This window comes from Micromesistius poutassou (genome assembly GCF_964030765.1).
Source record: "Micromesistius poutassou genome assembly, chromosome: 5".
Classification (NCBI taxonomy): domain Eukaryota; kingdom Metazoa; phylum Chordata; class Actinopteri; order Gadiformes; family Gadidae; genus Micromesistius; species Micromesistius poutassou.
The window spans coordinates 6,592,905-6,616,445 of NC_140275.1; the positions used below are offsets into that span (position 1 = coordinate 6,592,905).

The 23,541-nt window shown below is 46.5% G+C and overlaps 2 protein-coding genes across 3 annotated transcripts in view; one reads left to right on the forward strand and one right to left on the reverse strand.

Moving 5' to 3' along the window:
- LOC311343997 (uncharacterized protein) overlaps positions 1–2,094 on the reverse strand; it is a gene marked incomplete at both ends in the record, with an annotated part of 68,924 nt that extends 66,830 nt beyond the window's left edge. Inside the window, one exon of the mRNA XM_084468943.1 lies at positions 2,073–2,094. Within this exon, the coding sequence (XP_084325069.1) occupies positions 2,073–2,094 (22 nt within the window). The remainder of the gene's footprint in view (positions 1–2,072) is intronic.
- Positions 2,095–4,200: 2,106 nt separating this feature from the next.
- On the forward strand, positions 4,201–22,520 carry rusc2 (RUN and SH3 domain containing 2). 2 transcript variants are annotated; one of them, XM_084468505.1, is made up of 13 exons: positions 4,201–4,334; positions 7,162–8,809; positions 9,456–9,963; positions 10,887–11,546; positions 13,499–13,684; positions 13,825–13,953; positions 14,249–14,325; positions 15,077–15,251; positions 16,944–17,049; positions 17,389–17,435; positions 17,634–18,618; positions 19,542–19,694; positions 20,472–22,520. In XM_084468505.1, the coding sequence occupies exons 2-13, from the start codon at positions 7,355–7,357 to the stop codon at positions 20,653–20,655; spliced, it is 4,665 nt and encodes a 1,554-aa protein (XP_084324631.1). In that variant the 5' UTR covers positions 4,201–4,334; positions 7,162–7,354; the 3' UTR covers positions 20,656–22,520. The 2 variants fall into 2 exon arrangements, with proteins under 2 accessions (XP_084324631.1, XP_084324632.1); XM_084468506.1 differs by lacking the exon at positions 13,499–13,684.
- Positions 22,521–23,541: the final 1,021 nt, after the last annotated feature.

Genomic DNA, 23,541 nt, shown 5'->3' on the forward strand with positions numbered 1-23,541 from the left:
TATTGTAACAAACTCATTTCTCCTACGGCTACGGGGGATTAATAAAGTTGTATCGTATTGTATCGTAACCATCATCTTATCCAAACATCTAACCTTAACCCCTCCTGTACCATAATCAAACCCTTACATATATCCCTAACCCTCAGCTCAGAAACCTCGCTACACCTGTACCCAACCAGATACTGCTCTTCCTTCTCCTTGCTATTTAGCCAATATAAACCAGCCTTGTGTTTAGCTTAGCATCCACCCAGCACTACACTACTGTATTAGAGGTACAATGTGTGGTTAGGCACAGTATCTATATTTATTAAGGAGGCTACTAGAACTTCTTTGATTCTTGTTGTTTTACCACTTTGGAATCACATCTCATCACTCATCTGTCACTATGCGCTTCATGAGGTCTACTAATAAGAGACGTCATCAGTGGACATCATTCTCAGTCCAAACTCTTCTCATTTGTAGGACCTCAATGTGGACTGAGCCACCTAGCCTTTGGTCTGTAGAATCCCTCCCCAACTTCAACACACACAAGTGGACATGTTCACATTGGCTGAATGTCTTATCTAGCTCTTGAAGTCTAAAATGAACTTTGTTGAGTTAAACTATGTTGTGGAATTGAGAAAGCCCGTTGAAATGTGAACTGATGTAGCTCTGTGCAGTAGGCAGCCACTAATAGGTACTAGGTAGGTACCTATTTTTTTCGGATTCCTAGCTACCCTTACGTACGTCCTGTTGTTTTTTGATGTTGTGCAGCACTTTTTTGTAGTTTCTTCAATTTGGATTGTATGCTTGTATTATTTTCAATGTAGCGTGTAATAGATAAAGGCCATTGCACACCATGCACAAGCATACTGCACAAGCCAAACCCTTGTTGAATCCTTATTTTAACAACAGAGACATATTCAAACCAATACAGTCTCGCCATTTGCCTTCAATCTAGGTTATTGCAATACATTTAGAGGCTGGAAACCAGGCCAGGCAGAGGCGTAATAAATAGACTCAAGGTGGAAGACTCAATGTGCTCTTCACACATTATACCCTGCACATTATATGCATTAAGGCACACTGCTAGTCTGGTCTAGAGAAGGTCTACTGCTCTGGACTAGTCTGCTCTAGAGAAGGTCTACTACTGCACCAGTCTGCTCTAGAGAAGGTGTACTTTTTCACTAATCGGCTCTAGAGAAGGTCTACTTTTTCAGTCTGCTCTAGAGAAGGTCTACTTTTACACTAGTCTGCTCTAGAGAAGGTACACTGCTCACTATTTTGGTCTAGAGAAGGTCTACTTTTACACTAGTCTGCTCTAGAGAAGGTACACTGCTCACTATTTTGGTCTAGAGACGGTCTACTGTTTACTTGTCTGGTCACTGGAGAAGCTCACTTTAAACAGTTCTGTCATACAACACATAAAATAAACATCTTATTTTACACTCAGTTCCATGAGTAAACATGACTCAGATGTTATTCACATCTGATGAGAACCTAATAGCACAAGTAGCATGTAACAGTAGTGTAAATACAGCGTACAGGATTTACTATTATATTATATTATATAACAATATGCCACAGTTTGCCTATCTGAGTCAGTATAATGAGGAGCCAGTAGGCTATAATGACTATAATGACAAGTGCATTACCGTCATTGCTGTGTTTAAGTAAAGCATTTGGTAATCGGAGTAAAAAATCAGAACCAAGGAGAATCGCTGATGATGATGCTATAAGCTACACTCTTTAATTACGCGGACCCGTGGTCTCCGATTAAAAGCACAGATAAAACCGAATGTCAAGCCAATATCGAACATGCGGCTAACTTTTACCCGCTAGTTGTAGGCCTATTATTGTTGAAGATAGTGGTATCTCATTAGGATTGATGGGGATTAATTATCATGAATCATGGACAAACAAAACCAAAATCCACCTTACAGAACATCCTCAATAAATAGTGTGTTGATGCCTGATACAGACCCTAGTTCAGAAACAGCCTTCAGTGGATCATGATCACAAATAACATAACATTCAAATACAATAAAGGTCGTTTAAGAGTAAAGATAAACACTTGAGAATATCCAACTCACCTCGCACACACAGCAGCGACATGGCAGCAGCTCGGTCCACCTGAAGCTCTTCTACTCTACTTCTGCTGAGCGTCTCCAGACGGGGTCAGTGCGTTGACCTTAAAAATAAATTTTAATAAACAAAGCGGGGCTGGCATGGCCGGAGTCACCGGTTCAGAGCGTCGCTTTCGACCGCACGTCGTCATGTCGCTGCAGAGAAAGTGGACATCGAAGCTTAAGTGGATGCAGGAGACTCTTTGGAGCGTGCGTTGAGTGTCATCCCCGGAGACCGACGACAGACAGGCGTTAATCCGGCCGAGAGGGCGGTCCTAGAGGTAATCTGTGTGTGTGACTCTCTCTCGCTGTCCCTCTCTCTGGACAATGTGCAATTGCATGATATTTATTTATTTTTATATCTACCTTTGGCTCTGTTTTATATGGATTTTTTTAATTATGTGCAATATTGGTCACTTTTTTACTACATTGACTTTCATTTACTTTTATTGACGTCAATAAAAGTCTATAAAAGTCAACAAAATTATTATTTTGTTGAATTTTACTGTTTGTCCATCTTGATGTTTGTCAACTGTAGGCCTACTGTAGTCTGTTGCTACTGGATACCTGAAACGGTATGAATAAAGTAGGCCTATATAATTTACTCTGGGAGTCCACTGCGCGGCATATGGCACAGATGCGAACCACTCCGTCTGCTCGGATCCCCCTGGTCGACGGTTTCACAACCACCGATGGAGACATGGCGATGACATCAATCCAGAAAACCCTTAGCTTTATGTCATTGTTTTATGTGACACGTGTCTGTGGGCTTTTGTAATGTAATCTGTTGTAATGGACCTGGTCCAGACTAGACAGTAAAATCAGATTATAACTAGAGGACCTAACCTGAATGTCTGAACGTGAGGCATATAACCTTAACTCTAAAAAAGGCAATGGCCGTGGAGTCCACATTGGCGGCCCAAGCCTTAATTGGGCCTAGAGTTTGATTTTGGGCACCCCCATTGCCCCCGACACTAGTGACTATTATCAATGATTATTATTATCAATGACTATTATCAATGAAACACACTGCATTCGTTGTTGCTGTGTTGTTTGCATCATACCAATATCAGCCTGCCACGTTTTTATTATTGTTTTGCTTATCTGTGATAAACCAATATTTTGGATTATTTAGTTCTGGTCAGCAGAATCTTGTATATTGATGATGACTAGGGAATGGTGCTAGGCAGGGACCAGCAGAAATAGAGCAGGATGTGTTGGGGTAGGATACAGCAAATGGACTGGGTTGCATGTACAGGGAGAGTAAGGGAGCTAAGCAGGACATGGGGACTATGGTTATGGTTGACATATATAGTGATATTATATCAAATGAGTTGTATGTGTATTATGTCCGCTGCACGCTCAACCCCACTTATTAGGTTTGACTATGGGCATCTTCAATTCAAGCAGAAACAATGTCACAATTGTAAAATGTACAAACCAAATCAATAATGTTGAAGAAAAATCTGAAAGTTACAAACAGGGTCAATGTGAAAGGCTTGAGTTTACAAGATAATTAGTCCACTTGAGACATACGTCTAAGTAGGGTTATGCTTAAAACATTCAGTTACTTATATTTGGGCTACCTTTTTCATATTTTACCATTGCTGCACAAAGTCCTTGAGTAGTGACTGAGTGTGAATTTAAAATAAAAGGTGCAAGTACTCAATTCAACCACTAGATGGAGGTAAATCCACGTAAAGCAAAGAAACATAACAATGTTACCAGCTAGTGTTTTTCCCCACGTTTTAGGTCATCATGCCAATCATGACAATCACAAGGGGTGGTTATATATTTGATCTGAAAGCATCAGTTAGTCTATTTATCTATTGTGATTCAGACTCATTCTGAGTTGGCCTGTCTATTGAATTGCCCATCAGAACATGCAGTCGTCTGATTATTCTGTCTTTAAGAATATGGTCGTTGCTGTTGTGCAATATTAACCTTATTTTATTAAAACTAACACAGTCAGTAAGAAAAGTGAAGAGACTCGAGTAACGGGCCGAGCAGCGACGTCAGGCTGCCCCAGTGACGCAGGGCCCTCCCTGGGTGTTGTTTGTCCTGCGGACGGCTCCATAACAGATGTCCATGCAGACGCACTGCCGGTGCACATAGCGGCCTGGGGCGGGACTCTACAGACGACTCTGGTCTTTGTTGTTGACGTTTTGACATCAGATCAGATCGCATCGGCATTTATTTCGGAATATAAACGACAAGAGACGCTGAAAGGTGAGTATTATTGGAATAGGTCTAGTAAATGAGATCGCTTTTCCAGCACCGCATCGCAGCCTGCAGAATGACGTATACGATGCATAAGGCAACCTCTAACAACAACACAAAAAACGATCTCACGCCTAATCCTAATATGATAGCCTACAATAGTATTATTATGATAGACTCCTCAGGGCTGTAATAAGGGAGATGGGTTGCTATGCGCGTCCTCCGAAGGCTTCGTCGTTTCATTCGTACGGGTTCGTTTTGTTCATGAAGGCGGAATGGAACGAATCGGTATTCGGGCCACTTCACGCAGGCCTAATCATCGTTGATCATCACCGTTATTATCCTTGTTTACTTTATACACCCCGGTTGGTGTCGGTATAGGCCCGCGACCAACCCCTACAATTGCCATACCGTATAGCCCTACTGTCTATCCCAGCCCTACTGTCTCTAGTCCTACTGTCTCTATAGCCCTACTGTCTATCCCAGCACTACTGTCTCTAGTCCTACTGTCTCCATAGCCCTACTGTCGATCCTAGCCCTACTGTCTCGAGTCCTACTGTCTCTATAGCCCTACTGTCTATCCCAGCCCTACTGTCTCTAGTCATACTCTCTCTATAGCCCTACTGTCTATCCCAGCCCTACTGTCTCTAGTCCTACTGTCTCTATAGCCCTACTGTCTATCCCAGCACTACTGTCTCTAGTCCTACTGTCTCCATAGCCCTACTGTCGATCCTAGCCCTACTGTCTCAAGTCCTACTGTCTCTATAGCCCTACTGTCTATCCCAGCCCTACTGTCTCTAGTCATACTGTCTCTATAGCCCAACTGTCTCTATCAAAGCCCTAATGCCTCTATCATAGCCCAACTGTCTATCATGGCCCTACTGTCTCTATCCTAACACTGATGTCTCCATAGCCCTACACTGTCTACCCTAGCCCTACTGTCTCTACCATAGCGTAGTAAAGTGGTAATGTGTACATGTACTCATGTGTTATCACTAATAACATAATGATGTAGTGTTTTATTTCATAGTATAATATTATAACAGCCTGTGGAATATCTGTTATGTAACTTCTCCATATGACTCTCATGTTGTGTGTGTGTGTGTGTGTGTGTGTGTGTGTGTGTGTGTGTGTGTGTGTGTGTGTGTGTGTGTGTGTGTGTGTGTGTGTATGCCTGTGTGTGTGACAGTATGAGATCATAGCTTTAAAGAGCATCTAAAGCAGTCAGCTGCTCTGGTCAGCGTGTGAAGACTTTTCGGGGGTTTGATTTCATTCAATTTGTATGTAATTTCAGTTAAAGCTATGACTTGCAAATCCTCAACAAAGCTCAATCAAACGGAACCAACGATCCTACTGCTTCGTTTCATGTTGATAGTTTCAATTTGGCCAAATGTTACCAATTACAACCTGCATTTAAATTCTGCATTATAGCTCAACAGAGTTGGAATATAATTGACTAAAGCAAAAACCATGACGAAGAACATGCAACACTGAAAGGGTTTGAACGGTCTTGAGCCCACATACATTAACAATGTAAACACACTGTAAAAAATAAAAAGTGAATTCAACTTGAAATTTCAAGGTAACTGTCTGCACAGGATTTGGGGGTTTTCATGTCAACTCAAACTTCTACCTTCAAAGAAAATATCACACAGTTGTGCCAACTTAATTCTCATAGTTGTACCAGCTAATTTCAAAGTTGAGACAACTAAGTTTTTTTGGTCCAAATAACTTGTCTTTCATAACAATGAAAGTTTCACAAATCTAGTTGTACACACTAAGAATTCTAAGTCAATATTATATTGAATCATTCATCGGTAAAAACATCCATTTTGAGTTTTTCTTACTAAGGAAATCCTATTAACAATTACACAAATGGACAATAAACCAGCTTTTTCGTTTTAAACAATTTTTTAACAAGTTTATTTTTCACCATGAGGGTAATAAACTGCTTTAAAACTTAGGATTCCATAGGATTCATAGGATCCCATATGTGACATGCTGGTTTTATGTATGCAACACAAACTGGGGAGACCACACTGTTTCAACAACAATAAAGAATTTATTTTGAAATAAATATAATAAGAAGTGTGGTGCAAGTCAGTATAAATGAAAGTAACCAAAAAGGTCATGCTAAGATCAGTCCATGTGTTACAAACAAAGGAACAAAGGAAATCAAATGCCTGGAGGAGGGAGAAGCCAGGTCTGTTGTCTGAGCAGGCTCTATCTATCTCCTAATTAGTAGGGAGAGCAACACAGGCATACAAACAGCAGGGGCGGGGTCAAAGACCCACCTTGGTCGTCACATCCCCCCCTTAAAACAGAAGCCCACCTAGATGGGATTCTGTACCAAAGAAACAAAATCAAAACAATCAAAATAAATAAATCAATAACCAATCAATCCAAAACAAGTAGAAACAACAGCAAAACCGGGCCCAAGCACTTTAAGAGGGACAGGGGAGGAGTGAAATAATAAAATGCATGAAATCAACCACCTACACCACCTCCGGGCGATAACGCATGGGAAGTTGGAACCATAGGATTCAATTTGTATTTGTTTATTTTGCCAACTCACTTTATGGAGTGAGATCAACTTTTAACCAGAAACGTTTGGAAGTTAGTTGAAACAGCTCAAATAAACAGTTTACAGTGCAACTTGTAGTTTTATATTCACTCAATGTAAAAAATATTTTAAGACCAGCAATTTCAAGTTATCGTTTTTACAGTGCAGTGACAAGTGTAGCGACATAATACGCAAAACAAAACATTAGAAACTGCTAGTTTAGTGGTTCATTCACAATGAAGTTCTTTAATCCATGTTCCTCCCTCTGCTTAGATGCCCCGCTCTGACCATGACGTCGTCTTCTTCCACCTCGCCTTCCAAATCCAGAGATGCCCTTCCTCTCTAGCCCATTGGAGCAAAGCGTAGAAGACCCCCCCCCCCCCCCCCCCCCCATCCAACCACCACCCTCCCTTTCACTCACACCAGGAGGTCTGTAGAGTCCAGCTTCTGGGCCAAAGTCTCAATCATGGACCGGTCCCCCAAGCTGTCTGGTGAGACCCTCATCGTGCACCACATCCCCCTGGTGCACTGCCAGGTCTCAGGCGGCAGGCAGGCAGGGTCTGGGGGCTCGCTGAAGAGGAGCAACCCTTTCAGTTCCTCAGAGAATCTGGGCCTCAGCCGGACCACCTCCCTCCCCGAGACAGACCTCCTCCAGAAGGACGGGCTGCTGTACGGCAGCCTCGTCCACACCTCCCCCGGGGGCCGGGCGAGGGAGGCCAGAGGCGACCGGGGAGGAGACTCCTCAACCAACTCCCAGGACCACCTAGTGATCGCTCACACTCTCCCCAGAGCCAAGGCCTGCAACAGAAACCCTCTGCGCCACAACCCTTTCCTGCTCAACACAGACCACTGTGAGGAGGACGAGGAGGAGGACGAGGATGGGGACAACCTATACGGCTACCTGGAGGACTCCTCTTTCCACCTCCACGGCCGACCCAGCTCCACGCTCGAGGAAGAGGTGGTCCCGTTCCGCCTGCATGACTTGGACCTGGGCTCTGAGCCTTTCGTTTTGCGCAGTGCCCTGGGAAAGAAGTGGGGCTCTATTGGGGAGGAGAGCCAGGAGTCTCTCAGGGGCGTGTCCTCCGAGCTGTCCAATCACTTGGACGACCTCCGACTGTTGGGATTGGCCGGTCAACGGCGTCACGGCAGCAGCGGCTCCAACATGTCCATGGACTGTGTGGAGCAGGACTGGGCCGAGGAGGACGAGGACGATGAGGACCAACACATGGGCTGTGGGCGGAGCAGCAAGACAGTGTCCTCCTGCAACTCCCACGACTACCAGGAGCACTTCCTGCATTCCTTCCCCGAGCCCTTCTCTGAGGGAGGCCAGCAGGGCTACGGCAGCGACTCGTCCTGTAACAGCTCTGACGGGGTGCTGGTCAACTTCAGCGCCATTTACAACAAGATGAGCAAACCCACCAACCTCAACTACTCCCGGGACCCCTCCGGCACCTCCTCACTCTCCCCGGGGAGTCAGAGGAACCCGAGCGTCGGGGCGTTCTACCTGGACCTCCACACCTCCCCGAGCGAACCCCTCCAGTCGCACCAGCAGAACGCCTTCCTCGGCCAGCCCTTCCCGGCAGTGCAGGAGGCCCACCCCTCCACGTCCTCCACCCGCCCCTCCTCCACCCAGGAGGCGCATGACCTCGACGCCAACTGCAACTCCTACCACCCTCTGCGTTCAGGGTCGTCCGGTGACCTCACTTCCTGTGTGCAGAGCCAGGCGCGGCTGGTGGTGGCCACCCAGAACTACTACAAGCTGGTGACCTGCGACCTGTCGTCCCAGTCATCGCCGAGTCCGCTGGGCTCCTCGGCCACCAGCTGCTCCGAGGAGCCCAGCAAGGGGAGCCCGACGCCAAATCACCCCAGAGAATACTACCTGTTCAGACCAGGAGAGGACACCACGACGGCCTCCCCAGGGGTGAGTCAGGCTGGATTCACAGTTCTACGTACAGAAGGTTTGGCCCGCGCAGATCTTCGCCCGAGATGCCCCCACACATACCTGCGAGCAAATCCGGACACACAATCATGAGACCGGGTTCACTGAATAAATGTTCAAACGGTGGCTCAACCAACTGTTACGCTAATCACAAAGGCTAAACGCCTCATAGTGGCCCAGGTTTGAGTTCCGCCTGTGGTCCTATGCTACATGTTATTCCCTGTCTTTTCCAACCCACTCTCCTTTCCAAAAAGCCATTGAATACTTATATAAAAAAGAAAACACAATACACGTGTTTTTACTCTCATGTTTGGCTGGTGAAAACAAAATGCTACCTTTGTTTGCTGCTTGACAGCGGTATTCTGAGGCAAAACTCGCAGAGACGAGTGTGTCTGCGAGATGTGCTGCTCAGCTCTGGGAGGAATGCACGTCAAGCAAAGGGCCATGTACATACGTTAACATAACATAAGATGTACTCTATTGGGGTTAGACAAGTAAATCATGTCCACATCTGATAACTGTACTCATCCTTTGGTGAAATATAATATTTATTAATATATATATGATATAATGATATACTTTTTGAATAATACCACAAACTAATACTGTGTTTTTGTGCTAACCCTAGCCACATGACGAAGAGAAGAATGAGGAAGATCCCGACCGGCCACCGGAGGAACGCGTCGCCACGGCGATCCAAGGCCAGCTGTACGTCAACAGTGTCAACGGGAACGCTTCCTGCGCAGGAGCAGGCCCCCGCCCCCGCTCCCGCAGCTACGACCGCAACCTGGACCAGGCCCCGCCCGGCCGGCTGGGCTCTCTGGAGCGCATGCTCAGCTGCCCCGTCCGCCTGAGCGACACGGCGGCCCCGCTGCTCTCCCCGCCGCCGCGCGTCACCACCTTCGCCGAGATCGCCCGCAGCAAGAGGAGGAGCGGGGGAGGGGCCGGCTCCCCCACCCTGAAGGGGGGCACCGAGGCTTTGTTCTCCGGATGCCCCTACGCCTCCCTGGACGCCTTCCCCCCCCCAGAGCCACACGCCCAGGGGGGGAACCCTGGCCCGTCGCCCCCGGCCGGCTGCTGCAGCATGGGCAGCCTGGAGCCGTGCCTGCTCGGTGGTATGGAGGCCCGCGCTCAAGGTACCCATCACACCCACACTGGGGCGGCATGTCAGGAGGAACAGTGGGTGGGCTGGTAACCGGAGGGTTGCTGGTTCGATCCCCGGCTCATCCTAGCTGAGTGTCGAGGTGTCCCTGAGCAAGACCCCCTCATCCTGACTGCTCCCGACAAGCTGGCTGTCGCCCTGCATGGATGACTCCGCGGTCGGTGTGTGATTGTGTGTGTGTGTGAACGGGTGAATGTTAGGCAATATTTACCCCGCCTCGACCAGTCACTCAGGCAGAGTGTTGAGTGTATGGAAGAGAGTGATGCAGTAAAAGTGGGGGGAGGAGTCTTGTTGCACTTGCACCAGTAACTCCTCCATTAGTGTGCCCGAACGGGATAAACGGCTCCTTGTGCAATGTCCTGGACCTCACCTCACCAGGGGCGGGTCTAAAGGGGAGGGGCACGGGCCGGCACCACCCTGTGAACTAGGACTGCCCCCCCCAACGGCATATTGCTGGAGTAATGTTAATCTGACAATACCCAATGCTATTGAATAAGAGCGCTGTCAATCGCTGCTTGACGTGCGATAAATTAACGATCTGGCCAATGAAGTCAAAGGATGAATGTTCCAAGTATCTGGTGTTTTGGGACTCAACAATGTTATTTTGGGGCCTGGTGGGTGAAATTAAGCCCCAGTCATACTAGGAATTTGCTCTATTTGCATATATCCAAATATCTATACGTATTATACATGTATGTATTTATATTTATAAATACATGTATTTATTTCTGATGGAATGGTCTGATATCCCACTTGCCCCCCTTGTCCCCCCCCCTGTGACATCTCAATAAATAAATGCTGGAAGCGCCCCGGCCTCAAACCCCTGTAGTACTGAGACAGACACCACTTCTTCCAACTCTTTCTGTCTTTCTGTTCACTGTTTCTGTCCTCTTCCAGGCAGTCTATGCATCTCTAAGGACGGCTCCATGGAGATGGTGCGCTACTCTAAGGACCAGCGCCCCACCACCCTCCCCATCCAACCCTTCTCCTTCCAGCACCCGCTGGGTGCCAGACCCCCCCAGCCCAAGCCCCTGCGTCCCCTGCTTGCCGGCATGGCGTCCGGGGTGGGGGCCTCTGGGGCACAGGGCCGGGGCACCGCTGGGACCTTGGGAGGGGAGGGGAGTGAAAATTCCTCTGAGAACATGCTTGGGCCCCAGGGCAACCGGCAGGGGCCCACTGGGGGCCCCCCTCCTGGGTCTATCAGGCCCTCCCCTCTGGGAAGCTATTCCCCCGTCCGCCACCAGGGGGCGGTCAGTTCTGGGACATGCTCTACCTGCACGCCAAGCCCCCAGTCCGTGTGCAGTCGGTCCTGTTCACTGTCTCCGGGCCTGGGACCCCTCCACAGCCGGCCCTCAGACCCCTTCAGACAAGCCCCTCCCCCTGATCTACTGGGGCAGAGCGCTGAGTCCGTTCCCCCCACACTGTCAACGGTTCAGGGCCACTGTTACCGTGGAGCCGCTCCCAGCATGCCCAGGGACGTGCTGGGCTCCCTGGCGGCCCTGGACTCCAGCAGACCACCAGATGGAACCAAGGGCTCCGGATGCCGACCGTACAATGGTAAGATATCACCGTGGTAATGGGCTCTTCGTTGAGGTCTATGCCTGTTCCATGTGTGTGCTATTGTTGTAACAGAGGGGTGTAGCAGGCCTTTAACATGAATGGCTAATGTGAATTTCATGTAATAACTAAAATGTTGCGATGACTGCATGAAACTGGGCTGTACATTGCTACATTGCAGTTGCTGTGGATAATTTGGGGGCCGGTTTTCACTTGAGGATATCTAGATGCGTCCATTTATGAATATCGACTATAGAGTAATGTGAGCAGTGTACGAGGGATACCACAACAGGTTTCCGATTTTTACAAAACTCGTGGTTTTCACAATCTCTGAGAATGGGTTAAGACTTGGTGACCATTGAGCACAGGTTTACACTGTGTCGGTCCAGGGCTCATAATACAATTGTAAGAACAAGATGCACAGCATGGTAATGTCTCACATACATTTGCATACGACATTGGGTGACGACGGGTGAATTGTCTAAGCATGTGACTGGCTCTACGCCACAACGTACATCCCCCTGAAGGTCGTTTCGACAGCGGTCATCTACATCTTTCGTACGTCACCATCTGTTTAGACAGAAAAAAATCTACCTCTGTGAATCTCACCACCGTTTTCAATTTGCGATTGTGAGGAGAGAATCAGAATGCTTGTGTGTAAACAAGGTCACTGGAGGGTTAAGATGTGCTATAGAGGATTCAGATATTCACTTCTTATTATACAGGCCCTAGCTGATGTTTCTTATTCTTGTTAAAAATATGTTGCATACATTTTACATGCAGTTGCAGAGAGTTGCACCCCATGTTACCTCATTGTAAAAATAGTTTCATTTTATATTAGGCATGTAATTAAGTGAATTACAATAAACAATACAATCAACCATGGTTAAACCACATAGGTGTCCATGGTCAAATCGACACGGTATCAAGTCAAAAAGGCGATTTCAATGAATTCATAATCCTAACCTTAAGGTCTTTTCTCTCTCCATTCATTCCTTTAATCAATTATTTTCTCCATTGTTGATATGCATCCTCTTTCTTCTTTTTATCTATCCCTTGTATAAATTAATCTCGAATTCGCCTCATCAACCATCATTCCTCCATTACCTCCCTCTAACTCCCTCCTACCCACACCCTGCACCACCCTACCCCAAACCTACCATTAACCTGCATCACCCTACCCAAAACCCACCAACACCCTACATCACCCTACCCCCTAACCTACCAACACCCTGCATCACCCTACCCCCCAACCTACCAACACCCTGCACCAACCTACCCAAAACCCACCAACACCCTACATCACCCTACCCCAAACCTACCATTAACCTGCATCACCCTACCCCCTAACCCACAACACCCTACATCACCCTACCCCCTAACCTACCAACACCCTGCACCAACCTATCCAAAACCCACCAACACCCTAAATCACCCTACATCACCATACCCCCTAACCTACCATCACCCTACATCACCTTACATCACCCTACCCCAAACCAACCATTAACCTGCATGACCCTACCCCTAACCTACCAACACCCTACATCACCCTACATCACCCTACCCCAAACCTACCAACACCCTACATCACCCTACATCACCCTACCCCAAACCTACCAACACCCTACATCACTCTACATCACCCTACCCCAAACCTACCATCACCCTACGTCACCCTACCCCAAACCTACCATTAACCTGCATCACCCTACCCCCTAACCCACAACACCCTACATCACCCTACCCCCTAACCTACCATCACCCTACATCACCCTACATTACCCTACCCCTAAACCCACCATCCTCCTACCCTCTAAACCTACCATCACCCTACCAATACCAAACTCCCATACCCCCAAATCTACCAACCCCCCTAAACCACCCCCATCCTACCCGCCCATCCCCACCCAACCAACCCCCCCGCTCCTCATCACCCGCCCCCCCTCTAGCACATCACCTGTCCCCCCAGGCCCTCAAATGGCGGGAGTATCGCCGTAGAAACCCACTGGGGGTGGAGAGATCCCCAGACTCCGCCTCCGGGGGGAAGGCGCCACGCAGCTTCAGACGCAACGTCTTTGATTTCCCATCAGCCCCCTCTGACCACGCCCCCGCCGGCCACGCTCCCCGGCATCATGGTGCTTCATTCAAGGGTTAAATACACAATAAACATTTTCTGAAGGGTTGTTTAAGGGTTTAATATAGACATAAGACATTCATAACGTGTGTGTGTGTGTGTGTGTGTGTGTGTGTGTGTGTGTGTGTGTGTGTCGAGCAGGGGGCCATTCCTACAGTGAGCTGCTCCTGGACTACTTCTCCCTGACGGAGAAGCCCCCGGAGGAGTTCTGCCTCTCCCCGGACCCCTCCTCCTCCACCAAGCCCTCCGTCGACCTGCCGCACAAAAGAGGTACCATGTGCAGTCTAGTCCACCTGTAGTACAACTGAAGAACACCGGGTGATCTGTAGCATGTCAGTATCCATCTGTCCCTCTCTCCACACAGTATCCATCTGACGAACTGTCTAATCAGTATCTATCTGTCCATATCTCTCCACAGTATCTGACTCCCAGTAGCATCTTAGCTGTCTATCTCTCAGCAGTATCCTATCTGTCTATCTCTCTCAATAATCTCTATCTGTCTATCTCTCTCAACAGTACCTAGCTGTCAATCTATAAGCAGTAACTATCTGTCTATCTCTCTCAGGTCTGGTCAAGGCAGTGAACACAGCAGTGGATCTGATTGTGGCCCATTTTGGAACCAGCAGAGACCCTGATGTAAAGGTAGGATTACATTATGTTACATTATATCACATAATTTTATGCAAAACAATATGTATTGTTGTGAAATACATATATGAATACATTTATCTACAGGAGTTGAAAGTAGTGTTAAACCTATGTCAGTATTGGCCCCACCTAAAACACTGGTCACCCTGTAGGTAAAGGTGTACATGATACCTGAAACACTGGTCACCCTGTATGTAAAGGTGTACATGATACCTGAAACACTGGTCACCCTGTAGGTAAAGGTGTACATGATACCTGAAACACTGGTCACCCTGTAGGTAAAGGTGTACATGATACCTGAAACACTGGTATCCCTGTAGGTAAAGGTGTACATGATACCTGAAACACTGGTATCCCTGTAGGTAAAGGTGTACATTTATCAAAAGGTTTCCCCGTACTTCTGTGGTTCAACAGCCCACGTCATTCTTTTTTTGCAATAGCAAAATAAATGAAATTTGGTCACCAATAAAATGGTAAATTTTTCGTCATAACCTCCAACATTGCGCCAGTCGTATGCAGGGTGTTCTTGCTCGGTGTGACATAGTTATGTTGTTCATTGAGCCAGTATGGCAGAGCAGAGCATGTTCATAAGAGCCAGCTGTCAGCGTGTCAGAGGAGGAGAATGTCAGCCATTTAGCCCGTACGCCCTACATGAATACATCACCCACATTCCCCATCTGGGACAATAAAGCTCATCTTTTCACAAAATTTCTGGGAATAATAAATTACATTTAATCATTCCCAGGCAAAGTTGGGGAACAGCTGGGTGAGTCCTAACGTGGGCCACCTGATCCTCAAGTACCTGTGTCCAGCCCTGCGGGAGGTGCTTCAGGACGGGCTGAAGACCCACCTGTTGGACCTGATCGTTGGCCAGCGGCGGTGCCAGCCCTGGAGCCTGGTGGAGGCCTCCACACAGCTGGGTGAGCACCGCCTTAGTGCTGCCTTAGCATGTGTTAGCACTGTGTTAGCATGTGTTAGCACTGTGTTAGCTGTATGAAAACATGTGTTAGCTGTCTGTTAGCTGTGTGTAAGCACTGTGTTAGCACTGTGTTGGCTGTGGGTGAGCGTGTGTGAGCTGTATGAAAGCATGTGTTGGCTGTGGGTGAGCGTGTGTGAGCTGTACGAAAGCATGTGTTAGCTGTGTGTTAGCACAGTGTTAGCTGTATGAAAACATGTGTTGGCTGTGTGTTAGCATTGTGTTAGCTGTGTGGTAGCATGGGTTAGCTGTGTATTAGCTGTGTGTTAGCACTGTGTTAGCTGTGTATTAGCACTGTGTTAGCTGTGCGTGAGCATGTGTTAGCACTGTGTTAGCTGTATGAAAGCATGTGTTAGCTGTGTGTTAGCTGTGTGTTAGCTGTGTGTTAGCTGTGTGTTATAAGGTGACCAGATTTCTGAGTGTGTTTATCATAGAAAAACTAAAACGGGAACACTGCCCTTACTGGCGGACGGGATTGTTGATTGGGTGGGGGGGGGGGGGGGGGGTTTGCAGGTGGACAGGATTGTTGAGGGGGGGGGGGGGGGGTGCGGGTTTGCAGGGTCGGATCTTTCTTTCAGTCACAGTGAAATCCGGGGACAGCAGTAGCCGGGGACTGTCCCGGGGACGTCTGGTCACCCTAGTGTGTTAGCTCTGTGTTAGCTGTATGAAAGCATGTGTTAGCTGTCTGTTAGCTGTGTGTGTTAGAATGTGTTAGCATTGTGTTTGCTGTATGAAAGCATGTGTCAGTGGTGTGCCAATCACATTTAATGTAATGGCAGTTTCTATGCCAACAGTGACATAACAGAACCTATGCTTTATTTCTGCTGCCGGGCGTCTAAGGGCACACTCACACTAGGCAGAGTTGCCCTGTACCGTACTCAAGTACAATTGCCCCCCCCCCTCCTCCACTGTGCTGCCGAGTACGGTTGCCTAACCCTAGCTCAGGTTGCGTATCCGTGCGTGTGCGCGTGTCGGCTCATTAGCATCTGTACCGTGGCCTGAGCACACCTCTCCGAAGTGTACTGAGGCCACGGAATTGAACTGTACTTGAATACAGATGCACACTAGCCAAACGATCTAGACTTTAGGGGGCAAACGTACTCGGGCACGGTACAGATGGCCTAGTGTGAGTGCGCCCTGAAAGTACAATTCACCAGATCTGTCAGATAATTCAGAGGTTTGGAGTCAACCTTCACAGGTATATTGCGCATGGTTAACATACCATGGGGGGCAGGATGGTCTAGTTGTCGAAAGGTTCAAAGTTTGAACCCAAGTCTTCTCCATGGAGGCATCCAGGGGGGCATGTGGCTCAGGAGGTAGAGCGAGTCAGCTGGTAGCCTGAACGTTGCTGGTTCAATCCCCGAGTGTCGAGGTGTCCCTGAGTAAAGCGCCCTCACCCTGACTGCTCATGAGCTGGCTGTCGCTCTGCGTGGTTGACTCCACTGTCAGTGTGTGCATGAATGGGTGAATGTTAGGCAGTATTGTGAAGCGCTTTGAGTGGCCACTGGTTAGAAAAGCGCTGTATGAAAGCAGTCCATCCTTGAGAAGGATTCCTAAGATGCCAAGAACCCTGTTCCTGAATGACAAATGTGTGCTTCTGATCAAATAAGCTGAACGTCCTCCGTTTGTTGTGCAGGCCCGTCCACGCGGCTGCTCTACGCTCTGTTCTCCAAGGTCAGCCAGTTCTCTGAACTCACCAGCCATCGCATGAGGCTGAACGCCTTCATCTTCGGCTTGCTCAAGTGAGTTCCTCTACGCTCCTGCATGCTCCTCGGTGCTCTTCAAACAGTGCTCTATGCCCCGTGTCTGTCCAGGGCACATTCATGTTTGGTTGACCACATCTAACCTCTAAGACAACATTACAACTATTCATCACCATATGGAGGAGCTATATCGTAAAGCATTACAGACTATGTAAATAAACGTAATAATTGCACACTTTCTTTTTACATTTAGATTATTTATGATTCCACAACCTCAAACAAAGGTGTTTGGTTTCCTTTAAGTGCTGCAACCTGCGTGAATTGTGTTGAACTACCCATGTAGGTTTATGCTTATGTCCTGATGTGTTTACTTTTCAGCTTGAGATCGTTGGAGTTCTGGTTCAATCATGTCTATACACACGAAGGTCAGATCCTACTTAACATTTAGTCGGTAGTCATTCATAATAGTTTGGTTATGGTAGCTATTTTACAGGAGTTTGTTTACAGTAGTTGCAGTTAACAGTCATTTGTTTTCGTAGTTTGTTTACAGTAGCAAGCTTGGTTACAATAGTTTGGTTATGGTAGTTTGGTAGTGGTAGTAATAATTCCTTTTTTCTCCTCAGATATAGTCACTGCTCACTACGACCAGCGGGGTTTCCTGCCCCTGTCACAGGGGCCGTGTCGGGCACTGTTTGAGGAGCTGCTGCTGCTGCTGCAGCCTCTCTCTCTGCTGCCCTTCGACCTGGATGTACTGTTTGAGGCCCACCTCCTCCAGAAAGACCAAGAGCACCTCCTCCGCAAGCTGCAGCTCTGCTCTGTCGACCAATCAACACGCTCCACTTTCCAGCTCATGAGAGGGTGGGGCGCTGCTGTGACCCAGTCACTGAAAGAGGGCGGAGAGGCCAAGAAGGAGAGGGCGGGGCTAAGAAGAGAAGGAACATGGCCGAGGATGGAGGGGACTGGTGGCAGTAGAGATGGAGGGAGCAACGTTGTTGGGACAACAGCCATGTTCAGCAGACCGACCACGGTTGAAGACAATCTACTATCAACCCGAGTGATAGCGGATCTGTGGCCTGAGAGAGGGATGAGTGGCCAGAGGATGAAAGGTGTAGGGGAAGAGAGCCATGGAGAGGATGGAGAGAGAGACAGAGTTAAGGAAAGAGAGAGGGATCTGGACCGCCAAGCGGGCTGGTGGTACCAACTCATGCAGTCCTCCCAGGTCTACATCGACCCATCAGCTGAGGGGTCAAAGTTCATCAAAAGTGAAAAGAGGAGGAGGTCATCGGAGAGAAGGCAGCCCCCGCCAACCAGAGAGGGTGTCGTTGAAGGGGCGGAGTCAAAGCAGGAAGCAGAAGAACACGTGGGCAAAAGAAGCCTCAAGGCCTCCGTTGCAGAAGCGCGTTCCAGACCTTCATGGATGGGAAGCCCTCCAGAATCTGTGCTCAGCCAGGAGAAAGAGGTCGTCGGCCCTCAGGCTGCTGGGCCTGGAGCCGAGGCCCAGTCTGCAGCCGTCCCAGCGGAGAGCCCACTCTGGGGCAGGCTATTTGGATCCACCCTCGGCTCACCTTCTAGGAAGGAGGGAGCCCAACAGAGGGCCAGGAGGAGTCGGTGAGTGTTGACAAGTGGCCGTATTCAAGCCTTCTACCCTATCCTTAAGTACTGATGCTGAATGAGGCCTTTCACACTGTCGTTGATGGTGGATGTAGGCAGATAAAAAGCATCCTCAAGAAGAAGAATTTGTCTCATTAGACTCATATTGTAGCAATATCTAATGCACCTTTCACACAAGCACTGAAGACTGAACTCCTCTGTATCCCGGTGGGGCTGTGTGTTTGAACAAAGATGTCAGAATCCACCCCTCAGGAGTTAAATGTACCAGGCCCCTAGGCTAAAGTCTGGAGAATAAGAAAGTCAGAGAGATAATCCCCAATGAGTGATTGGGCGTGAGCCTTACATGTTAAAGACGTTTCTATCGTATCCACACCGGGGGCATGGAGTGGGCCGGCCGGCCTTTTTCGTTCCAACTTCTTTCTGATTTCTCTTCTGTTGATATTGCGGGTCTTAATAAATGCAGTATTGATATCACTGCAAAAAGAGTCCTCTTTAGGGAGGGGTTAGCCTCAGCCGCCATCTTAGATGTGTTGTAAACACAACACTTACGCTCTAACCAGGCTCCACCCCTCGCCTTAAGTATATGGAGTATCTCCAATATGTGTAAACACGATCCTGATCATCTTCAGACCTGATTTTCCAGAGTTCATGCGGGAAAGACCTATAATTAATGAATGAGTCAGATGAGACTCTGTAGCGATCTTAGAATGACTATATTATTATTATAGTACTCTTATTGTATTGGTATAGTATTATATTATATTGTATAGTGTACTATCATAGTAGTAGTGGTGTGACTTCACTTGTGCTGTCAAAATGGTGTTTCCACATCAAATTTAGTTAATGTTATTATTATAAAATAATATACAATCCACTAATCTGTATGTTTAGTAATGTTTGCTCTGTTCTGACCATTCAAGGCCACCATCCGGCTGGCTCGGCCTCGATCGATCGGTTCTCGACCTTATGACACAGACCATTGGTCCAGGAACAGGAAAAAAAGGGTCTCCACCTTTACCCAATCAGAGCAAAGCCTTGAATCCAACTTCTGCAAGCACCCAGCCATCTTCACGGTGAGTAAATAGAACAAGGTGCATGGTTGCATGGTGGTGGAGTTGTTTTTAGGTAATTTGTCATCATTACCATACCTTATTCTTGTGAAGTCTGTAGCATTACTTGGGTTAATACCTGCTAGATTTGGGTGCACAAATTGAATAAACAAATGGGAACATTTGGGAACTCTGAAGATGTAATAGAAAAGCAAAATGCAACAATGCTGTTAGGTCCCTCACAGCTGAGCAATAACAAAGCACAAAACACTTTCTAAAAGCCAAGCTACAGCCCCAAAATGGGAGAATTTCAAAACTTCTTCAATAAGGCATACGGTCACATTCCAGGTGTCAAATTCCAGGTTTCAAATTCCAGGTGTGTTTTTGTTTTGCCGCTCCTACTTTTATTGTTTGATTGTGATTGTTGTGGAACTAACAACAACAATAATAATGTACAGTAACTTGTCCATTACTTGCTGCTTGTGGCACCCACATGTCCACTCTCCATTAAAAATGATATACTATAATAAATATTACTAATCATATCCAAGCATAACTTGCATGCATAAAGATAAAGAATCATTTCCTGGGGTGCCCCGGTGGCTCACCAGGGAGAGCGCGTACCATTAAGGTTTAGTGCTGATCGCAGAGACCCGGGTTTGATTCCTGCCTGTGCTCCTTTGCTGCATGTCCTCCCCTCTCTCTCCCATACCTTCCTGTCTATCTCACTCTATGATAATAAAGCATACAAATGTAAAAATAAATCTTAAAAGAGTAATTTCCTTTACCTGTTGTCTACAGTGAGGTGCGGGCGTTGTGTCACCACATAGCCTCTGAACCAGGCCATCTGAGCTTCACCAAAGGGGACGTCCTGGAGGTGCTGAACAAAGCCAGCGCTGACTGGCTGCTGTGCTCCCTGGGCGGGAGCCAGGGCCTCGTGCCCATCGTCTACATCACCCTGGAGCACACGGAGGACCAACTCTGAACCACAACGTCCTAAGTGGCCAAGAAACAAAGGCAAACAACACTGGAGACAGAGGGCACCCTTATCACATACCTACTTGAGACAAAACTGCATTTTCCAGTTAGATTCGGCGGAGTTAATGATTGTTAGATGGTTGGTCTGATCACTAAAAATCCACTCAGTTCAAAAAAAAAACAATAAAAACATGAAGATGTACAGAGACATGCAGTGCAAGCATGTAGACACACATACCCTAAATCTTTGCTCTAAGCTTACATTCATATACAGTATATCTTATATGCATGCGTACAATGCCCTGTTAGGAAGTATGCCCGAGCACCATTGCAAACTAAAACGTGTACAAACTAATTAAACCTGTACATAATATCCATGTTTTAGGCTTTTGTGACAGAATGTTGTCCTGCCAGCCACTGGTAATTAGTGATCACAGTGTGTCCACGCTGCACTCCTCTGTGCTCCCTGTAGCTCACGTAGCTCATCATGTACCTAGCAGTCCACGCCCATCCTAGGGCTATCTGCTGATAGACAAGCTCTCCTTTCTGCATAAACAGCTTTTTTGGTTATTTTGTTAGGAAAATGGTCCACAGATTTAAAGACTTTATATATATGGATGGCCATGTGTTTGTGATGTTGATTATTTGCGCACTGTGAGGAGTGTCGCAAGTCAATATTTTCTCCAGGAAAGAAAAACAGCACATCCTCCAATCTGACTCCATTTGGTTTTTGAAAGGGAAATGAAAAGGAATAGTATCCTATGACATTTGTCTGCAATTCATCTTTGATTTTTGTAAGATCAAAAAGGATTAGTTCAGAGGTCCTCTATTAAGGGGTAATGGATGTCTACGCCTTAGAGTGCTTGACACAGAACTGCTGAAAGCTGTTGAAGTCGCTTTGGCCTAAATATTCTGTTAAAGCTATGACAGAATATAGGTTGATTGAAATGTTTTATTTGCATCAAAGGTAAAGGTGTAAAGAAAGCATAAAATGTAGAGCAACAGAATTGTGGCCTTTGTTGAAAACTGAACTGACACCACTCACATACTTGGGTAAATGTTATTAATTATTATATTATATGTTTCAGTCCGAATAACACAATTTTAAACTGGAAAATGTATATTTACGCCTTAATGAAAACTTAAGAGAAATGGTACATAACGATATGTATTTTTTTGTTACAGTCCTATTTATTTGTCATTATTTTGGCACATTGCATCATATTTTCTTGGTTGAAATACTGATACTGTATTTCGTGTTTCTGACTGAAATAAGAAGATATCGAAATATCACAACTAATGTATTCAATGTGTGATTAGCACAGGAAGCAATTATAAGCTGCAACACCAACGCTTTAATCTTTCCCATTGCATGTCATGTGATCATCCTGTCAGGTGACTGTATTGCCAGGTGATGTCAGGACATGGGGATAGGTAGCAGGTGTGGTGGCGCCCAATCAGCTCTCTGGAAGACTTGACAGACGGACACGAACGCTTGCAGGGTGCTTGGATACCGACATTAGGCCAGTGTGTCATTCCCAATTGGAGGTTGTTGGCTGTTGTCAGATGAAGGTTTTTGGGGTGAACATGTTGAATCGGTTTTGGCCAACTTTGACCAACATTCTCATGTGTTGGGGCGTTGTGCACCTTTTCTGTCCTCATAATGGCTCTACCAATGACAGACCTACGTTTACATTTACACAATGTAAACGTAGGTTTACATTAGGAGACAATCCATGAGAGAGAGAGAGAGAGAGACTTTGCAGAGATCTGGCTATCTTCCTCTTGTACATAACACCAGTGACACCGTGCTTCTCTTTGTCCCTGTGCTGTATGAAGTTTACCTGCTAAAGATTATTAAACTACTATGGATGTAAATAACAAAGTCATATTTGTCCTTCTTGTCCGTGAGCTGAGCTAGTTCATTTCTAAATTGTTTTTTTGTTTCAGGTGTTGCTCCACCACTAGATGGGCCTGTTGGGTTTCTGGTGAATAAATTCAGTTTATACCAGTTCCTCTGTTTATCAGAGAGCCATTGAACCCAAAACCACTTTTTTTTGTTTTAAACATGGTCATTTGTCTTATATGATCGTACACATAGTAATCTATGCCATTTTATCACTTTTACTGAAATAAGTCCCCATTTTAGAGAAAAGTGGTAGAATGCTATGTTAGGGTTAACTTTTACCATTCTCCCAAAAACGTTTCAATCTGCTGCGAATGCAGGTGGCATTCGTTTTGTGACGTCAGACTACCTTTTCTGAGGTAGTCTGACGTCACGACCAAGGGGCACCCACCTATTACATACCACCACGGTGTGTGTGAATGGTGAAGCTCTGTGCGATTTATTTAATGTCTGTGTCCGTATACATATAGTATAACGCTATGGTGTGTGGCGGATTTCATATACATCATTGCTTATTATAACACTCATAACAGTTACACAACTACGGTACTTAAAAAAGTATCATAAAGTTGGCGTGGGTCGTAACCATGGGGATAACACGCCTCCCTCTTTCCTAAAACTCTAACACAGCGATTCTAAACTGTAAATGTAAATTACTGTAAATTAAGCACTGTAAATGCACTACTTTTGGGATTATTCAAGACTCAGGTGACTTTTCTTGTGTTTCTCTTATAAATTGTAGTTTTTTATACTATTGCATTGTTGAAGGGAGCCTGAGACTCAAGCATTTCATTGCTGTTGCTTTAATTGTTGTGAATATGATGCATAGACCATCTTGAAAAACAGCCAAATCCTTTGTTTAAAAATGATGCATCATAAAATTAAGGCAATAAAATCGAATACCAGTCTTCGAAATTAGTTTATGAATATGCCGGTCCTTGGAGCAAAAGGATTGGGAACTCCTGCTTTAACACGTGTTCGAATTCC